Genomic DNA, 7614 nt, shown 5'->3' with positions numbered 1-7614 from the left:
AGAAATGTACCTATAGAGAAAATTAAATTATTTTTCTCAGAACTAGCTATCTGGGTCATAAAACTTTTATCTTAAATATTTATACAGTTGATGTTTTAAGTGAAATATTTTGAAAAGTGGTTATATATTTGGTTATTAGAATTGTTCCTTCCACTTGGAAAGAATGGAAACTTCATATTAGAATATAGGTCAAAACAAATAGTATCACATTTTTAAGAAAGCTCTCCCTAGAGAATTTATCTCTTGTCCTACCATGTGGCTTCAAGAAGGGTCTAACAAAAAGTTCTGTAAATTAAGTGGGTTATTTCAACTTGGGAATGTAGGGGAGAGGTCTTTGGAAATCTCTGGGCCAGATCCTTCTTGGTGGGTAAACAGCTTCCAGTACAGAGGGCTGCCTAAGAATTCCAGCACATTAATTCCCCTGTCACCCCCAGTACACTCCTGGATTTGGCTAGGTAGATCTGTCTTTGCAGCCAATAAATAAGGAGAGCTGGGCTGTGCATTAACTGTCAAAATCGACTCAGGAACACTGAAGTTAGCTAATTTCTTTTTTGGTATGTTTGGTTATTGTGAAATTTTACTATCCTTTACATGCCAGGAATATAATACCCACAGAGAAACTTTTTTACCCACTCAAATTTTGGGGGAGGCATGAAAGCTATACATTAGGGTTTTCTAGGTTTACATGCTTCACTTTTGTAGAAACTTTCACAGAGGTTGTGTGTGTATGTATGTTGGGGGTGAGCTCCTTAATTCTCATCCATACTTACATATTTTGATAGAATAAAAAGCTAGGTGGATGACACTGAAGCATGAAAAATTCAAAAGGAAATAAAATCAATAATACTGTTGCAGTGTATAGCTGTAGGGTATAATCTGTCCCAAACATTTATAGAGATACCTATTGTAATGATTGTTTTCGAAGTAGAATGCCATTATATTGGTTTCTTCCTATGGTAAATTCACTTTCAGAAAAACATGCCCAGAGGACTTTATCATGAGCCTCTCCCTATTGCTGATAGGTAATAGTGAGCAGTACTAAGGATGATGAAATATGGGAATAGCCTTGGAAGAAATACAAAGGTTTGGAATTAGGGAAAAGAAAGACTAAGATTGCATATTTCCAAGGGAACACCTCTCTGGATCTTTGATAAAGGTTAGGACAGCCTGATTCTAAAGAATGTGAGCAGACCAAGGAGCTGTGAAGACCTGCACTGATTACAGATAAGGTGATTCTGGGCAAGCAAGTCTTCCTGTAAAGCTAGGACTCGTGGTTTTAACTACAAAGTCATATTGCCTTTTGAAGTTGTGAAGGAATGTTCTTTCCTACAAATAAATCAAAATAATATATACAATGACTGTTGATTTAAATGTCCCTTAGGAGATTAAATCAGAGGAAACTTGGCAAAATTGAAAATTGGTAGAGCCTCTGAGGAAATCTTTTGGGACATCTTGGCAGGCAGGGAAAAAGTCACAGAAAGCTACTCACCAGTTCTTGTGGGCTGGAAAGCTTAAGTGCTCTCTCTCTTGGGAGACCCAACGCTCAGTGGTTGTTCCTTCTATAGGTAAGACATCTCTGCCTTGGGAGATGATTAACCATGGCCTGATTAAGCTCCAAAAATGAAATATCTAACTGTTGAAATTGTTTCCCCTTCCTTTGTCATCCTTGTAGGTGGAATACCATTTGCACCACACAACACTTTAAATGTGCTGGGTGGAAGACCATGAACATGGCTAGAAGTGATAGGAACATAATATTGAAAAGAAGAGTAGAAGTGCCGTCCATTAACAAAAATCTGTAGGTAGATCTGAAGGAAAGCTAATAAATGCACTCATAACAGCATCTTTTTAAGAAAAATATGATTGTGTAAAGCTCTTCTGCCTAGTGCACTCACTTGTTTATCAATTAAAATGCTCAATTTTGCCCATAGCTATAATGCTTTCAAGTGATTAACAAAAGCTGTGAATGCCAGGTGTAGGTCTGGGTGAGATCTAAGGTGGTGCATTGTCAATCACGAAATGGCCATTATACAGTTATGAAACTAGACGCAAAACTTGCTCTGAATGCAACTGCCCAAGATCAGAGACAGAAAAGCAGAATCAAAAGAGACACTCAACATCATGAGCCAGGAAATGCTTTTTAGAAGAAGTCTTAAAGGAGCTGACTTACATTCTTGAGGAGGTAAAGTTTTGAGTGTTTGAGAATGGAGGGCTTCATCATCTACCGGAGGAAATTTTTTTCTAATTGCTTCCACAAAATTCTCAGATATGCGTAGAACAGACCAGTCAGATTGACAGATCAGTATCAGGGATCCTGGGTTGTGGAATCAACAATGAATTTCCCTGTGTGGAAAAGGCAATGTGCTTCTATTAACTGAGACCACTGGGGGAAAGATGCTGTGTTAGGGATTCTCATTGCAAATGAGATCCACCTATCAGAATGCCTGCAGGGTGGTTTAAAAGAGCAAATTTTATAATTTTTTCTTTGAAAAACAAGAAGAAAAAGTGTGTGTGTGCTATATAGAAAGCAAAGCTCTCTGAAATCTTTACTGGTGGTAGGCTTGAATCATTATGTTTGAAAGAATTAAAATTATCTTCTAAGAGGTTGAGAAGAATTGAGCCAAGGCATTTCCTTGAAGGGTAAACAGTCAAGACTAACTCTTTGTTATTTAAAGAAATAAATGTCGGCTGCTCATTTTGTGTTAAACCAAAGATTGGTAACTGGGAGACATTAATTGCTGATCCAAGAAAATACTTAAATTATACCTTATTTCCTTCACATGTGAAAGTGTGCCGCATTATATACGGACATAATGAGGAATTCTAAAGCAAATTTGAAAGACTATCAGATGAATATCATTTACATGAACACAGTGGATTCTATTGTAAGAACTAAATCCACTGATAATTTATGTGGGCTTGCAAATAAGTACACAAACTAGAGGTCACATTTTTCCCCCTGCAAATGCTTATTTCTGGTGTCACCTCTTCCTATATTATTGATTGTATGACACATAAAGTCACTAGCATGTAATTAGTCAGAAATTAATGCAAGGAAGTTCTATTAGGGATCAAGAGGAATATAATATATTGATACCAGAAGACTATCGCTTGGACCAGTTTTATCAGAACTGATTTATTAACTACAATATTCTGTTAATGTTCTTGAATGCAGAAAGGAGGCAAATAAAGGGTACTAAAAGATGTAAAAAAATTAGTGAAATGGAGAAACATCCAACATTTATCTCCGTACCATCAGATAGATACATATTCTGACACTGTGCTCTCTTGGGACATTAAAAAGGAAATACTGTATGACCAAAGGGTTGACATTTGCAAGAGTCTGAATACTGGGTATCTATTGTCTTTCTTTTGGATGAGGATACCAATTGCACAATAATACCTTTTTGGTCTTTATTTCTTCAAAACATGAAAACAAAAATGAAGTAGATGACAATGAGAGAAAACATTCCATACAGAATATGCTGTATCACTAGTGATTAAGTCAGAAACAATTAGAAACTTTATTTGTGCCAATAACGTGTACCATTTATAAGGAACAGCACAATTAGTGCACTTCCCCCCTAAAGCTGTGCACAATACACACAAAATAAAATGAAATAATTTTACACAACTACAATTATTAACAACCCTGAACAATCAATCATATTTTCCCTATAACAATGAAACTTTAAAAAGCAAACAAACCAAAAAGCTTTGAAATTAAAATTCAGTGGCAAGAATTTCTGAAAATCCTCTGTGAAAATCTGCGGGATTATTGACATTCCAAATATGGCTAAAATTGAGTGCAAAAATCTAATATTTAAACAACTCATGTCCTTTGACTATATTTACTTGGTGTTTCTAGGCTAGCTTTCCATTTACTAAATCTTAAAAAAAAAAATGGGTTAGAATGTGCCCCCAAAAGAGGCCACCAATTTTGGACCACGGCCTGCTGGGGTGAGTCTCCTGGAGATATGAGGAACAGTAGAGGTGTGGGGCATAGAAAAGTACTGTTGTCCAACAAAGATAAAAACTGGGATTAATTGGACCCGTTCAGTCCTCTGGATCACCAACATGATTGCCTTTCTTGGCTTACAATGGGGAGATGTACAGATCTGTAAGATTGGCCAAGGATACATAGGATGCTTCCCCTAACCTGTGCTTTATCTCTTAAGTTAAAATCTTAGATATTTGGACAATTGTATTTGTACAGTTTCAGTGTGTTTATGTTAAGAGTTTTATAATTGCTTTTTCCCTGCAAGATAAAACTGTTTTCATATGGCTGTGATAACTTTTACCCACCAAGAGAGCAATCACATTAGCTGTGAGCCCACTGAGGGCAGGGATCTGGGCTGTCTTGTTCATGGTTTAGTCCCCAAGAGTAGCACAGTACCTGGTATATTGAGTAGTAACCAGCATTTAATTATTCATTCATTCGCTGGATGTTTATGAAATGATGAGTGATCACGATTAATGAGTGGAAGAAGAGAAAGTAACTCTGAACAGCTTTTATCTCTTAAGTATCTTTGAATCGATACAGAGGGCCAGTGGTGTCTCTGGCCTGGGATGCTCTATAGAGAAGTCTCGGAGACAGGACCAAAGTCATTGCATTTTTCCTCCTTACTAGACTCACTACTTTGGAATGTTGGGTTTATCCATGCTCTTTGGTATTCTGAAATAGAGCCATTCCTTTTCCAGGGTTAAAAACCTCCCAGTGCAATCCTCCTGGGAGGAACTAATCTCATTAAATTGCTTCCTCCTTCGTCACAAGTACAGAAGATGCACTTTTAAAGGCCCATTCGTCTCCCTGGCTTCATTCCTACTCGGGAACTGCAGGTACAATCAGAGGAGTCTGGATGTTGAAAGTAACAGGGCTCAAAATAGCCTTTTACATTAAAAAAAAAAATAAAACGAACAAACCACTATCTACCATCTGTCCCAGACAGAGCAGAAGTGAAATAAATACTTTGGGGGCAGGGCAGGGGTGGGTGTCGGGGAGGTGGAGGCTCTCAAAGCCTGGGCACGTCGAATCTGGCCACTGCTCTACACCTTTCTCCTTCGCCCTCAATCCTCAAGAGGTGATTCTTTAGAGGCCTCTGGTGTATTCCACGTGGCTAATTTTCCATGAAGATAGTTGGTAGTTTGCCTGCTGTCCTCTCAGTAGCTTTAACTTCCCAACGAACTGTTATTGCTTCTTAGAAACGAAATGTGCAAGTCCATGAACAATAAGCCATTTTCTCCTTTTATCCCTAGTAAAATCAAACTCACTAACAACACAAACGTTACAACTCAGGTGAAAAGGAGACTCACTTATATCTTCAATGTCCAGTCAACGTTGCTGAATGGGAGAACAGTATACGCTATACTCTACTATATACAGATACGCTTATTTTGTTTTTCATCCATGCACTGTGTAACAGGTATCACGACAACATTCCCCAACAGGCACACGAAGAAGGAGCAAATGTTCAGTCATGACTGGAACAGGATTGTGCAAGCCATGGATACTTTCAAAAATAAAACTGACAAATGATCCCAGGCAACAGCAAACATGGGACTGGGACACACATGATGCAAATGGAAAACGATGTGCTTTTTTGAATGGGGTTATTCCTGTTTGCCTGAGAGATGGTGGGCAGGAGGAGGAGGGTTGGGATGGGGGACCTGGGGGTTAGCCAGGCTGGAAAATCAGAATAAGGGCCTTGCTAATCATAGTCCAGACCTGAAGAGATAAGAAATAAATGATTTTGCACGTTCTTGGGAATCTAGGCACGTTATTCCTGTACCTGTTAAACAAGACTGTCAGGCATCATATCTTTAAATATCAGACTGTATCTAGAGCCGTCACTTCTCCTGGCTCCATTCAAGTGCCCATGCTGCTTCTTGGAGGCAGCTTTATCTCTGCTCATGTCCCAGAGAGAAGCACGAAATTTAGTGATCGAGCGAAGACCTGCCTCTTCTTCAGCGCCCATGTCCTTTCTGAATCCCAAATAATTTGTCAAGTGTTTGGAAGAAAGGGCAATTGTAACGATTTAAATTTTTACCAAAAAGCCATTTGCACTTAGATTGGTCATCACCTCCCACAAGGGAAACAGAAACTTTGACCCTCCCAACAAAATACAAAATAAAAGTCAAACGTCAGCCACCTCCCAGCCCCCACCAAAAACAAGCAGAAACAGAAAACAAATCAAAGACTTAATGATTTATGAACCTGGAGAGAACACAGTCCTTCTAGGCTGAGCTGCAAAGATGCCCCTGCCTCCGTGCCTCGTTCAAAGTGGCGATGCCCCTGGGAATAAGAGGTGATGGTTTCTCACTTCCGCCCTAGTACAGAGTATGCTCTTGAAGCTGGGTTCCATCAGCAGGTAAGTGAACATGACAAATGTCAGTTTCCTCTGTTCATTATACATAATATTTTATGTATATATATATATATATATATATACGTATATATATATAAATTTACTATATCTGATTGTTCCTTTAGAAGCCTTTTATGTGGCAGTAGGCCTCCAGGGAGGAGAAGAAAATGTACAAGAGCCATAGGAGCACGAAGAGGCAGGATGTGAGGAGCTTGGCAGTCCGGGGCCCACCCAGCTCACCTCCGATCTCCGGCCTTCGCCGATACAGCAGCACCCCCACATTGATGAAAGCAAAAATGGTGAAGAGAGTGACAGAGAAAGCTAGCGTGCCAGGGGACACTTTGAACTGTTCCCCATTGGCTGCGTGGTAGATGGCAGCGATGGACCAGGCCACGCCGATTCCCAGGAAGACGTTCACCGCGTTGCTGCCAGTGACGTTACCTATGGATGCATCTGCGTACTGGTCCTGGGTGGCGGCCACTTTGCTTGCAAACGTATCTGTGGAGGAAGAAAAAAAAAGGCAGTGACACTCAATATTTTAGGTCCGTGGAGCATTGGAAGCTTCCGCGATGCTCAAATCCCGGGGTCAAATCCCCTGACGGAAACCTTGTGACCAGGAGGAGGTTTTCCTCTTCTCTGGAGTTCCCCTCCTGTGGTCAGAACAATGGGATCTAGACATCAGAAGTCAAATGTTTGGTGTTGGCTGTGTTACTGACCAGATGATCGTGGGTCAAGTTCTTTGCCCACAGGTAGCACAGTTCTTTGTGAAACTGAGCTTGCAGGGCAGCATTTTTCAGAGTGATCACGACCCATCTACATTAGAATCAGGTGGGGTCCTCAAGCGTGAATGGTACAAGGTTCCATCCAGCTGGGCTGCATCAGAATCACCGGGGCCCAGGAATCTGATTTAACATCCCAAGAGATTATAGGTCACTAAAGCTTGTGAATGGCTATTGGAGGGAATTGCTAAAAGGTTCTGTATCAACAGCTCTAGGTTACAGATGAGGAAGCTAAGGTGTCAGGAGATCTTTCCAAAGATTCAAGAGCAAATCCTCAGTGGAACTGAAGCTAATTGAACCATAATAATAGCTGGCATTGGCCTAGAGCCTTAGGAATAGGAAAGCTGACTCACCTACATTACTGCACTGATTGTGACAATTCTATGAGGGGGCACACTTTATAGGTGAGGACACTGGGCTTCTGGAGAATAAGTGATGGGTGCAACATCACGGAACAAGGGAGAAGCCAT

The 7614-nt window shown here is 40.2% G+C and overlaps 1 protein-coding gene across 6 annotated transcripts in view; it reads right to left on the bottom strand.

Annotated features, from left to right (window-relative positions):
• Positions 1-3683: 3683 nt before the first annotated feature.
• The window catches only part of SLC8A1 (solute carrier family 8 member A1), a 381275-nt gene continuing 377344 nt past the window's right edge, over positions 3684-7614 (bottom strand). For all 6 annotated transcript variants that reach the window (XM_049651871.1, XM_049651875.1, XM_049651874.1 and 3 more), the window contains one exon: positions 3684-6863. In XM_049651871.1, the coding sequence (XP_049507828.1) occupies positions 6487-6863 (377 nt within the window). In that variant the 3' untranslated portion in view covers positions 3684-6486. The remainder of the gene's footprint in view (positions 6864-7614) is intronic.

This window comes from Panthera uncia, assembly GCF_023721935.1.
Source record: "Panthera uncia isolate 11264 chromosome A3 unlocalized genomic scaffold, Puncia_PCG_1.0 HiC_scaffold_12, whole genome shotgun sequence".
Lineage (NCBI taxonomy): Eukaryota > Metazoa > Chordata > Mammalia > Carnivora > Felidae > Panthera > Panthera uncia.
This window is presented reverse-complemented; position numbering and strand designations above follow the sequence as displayed.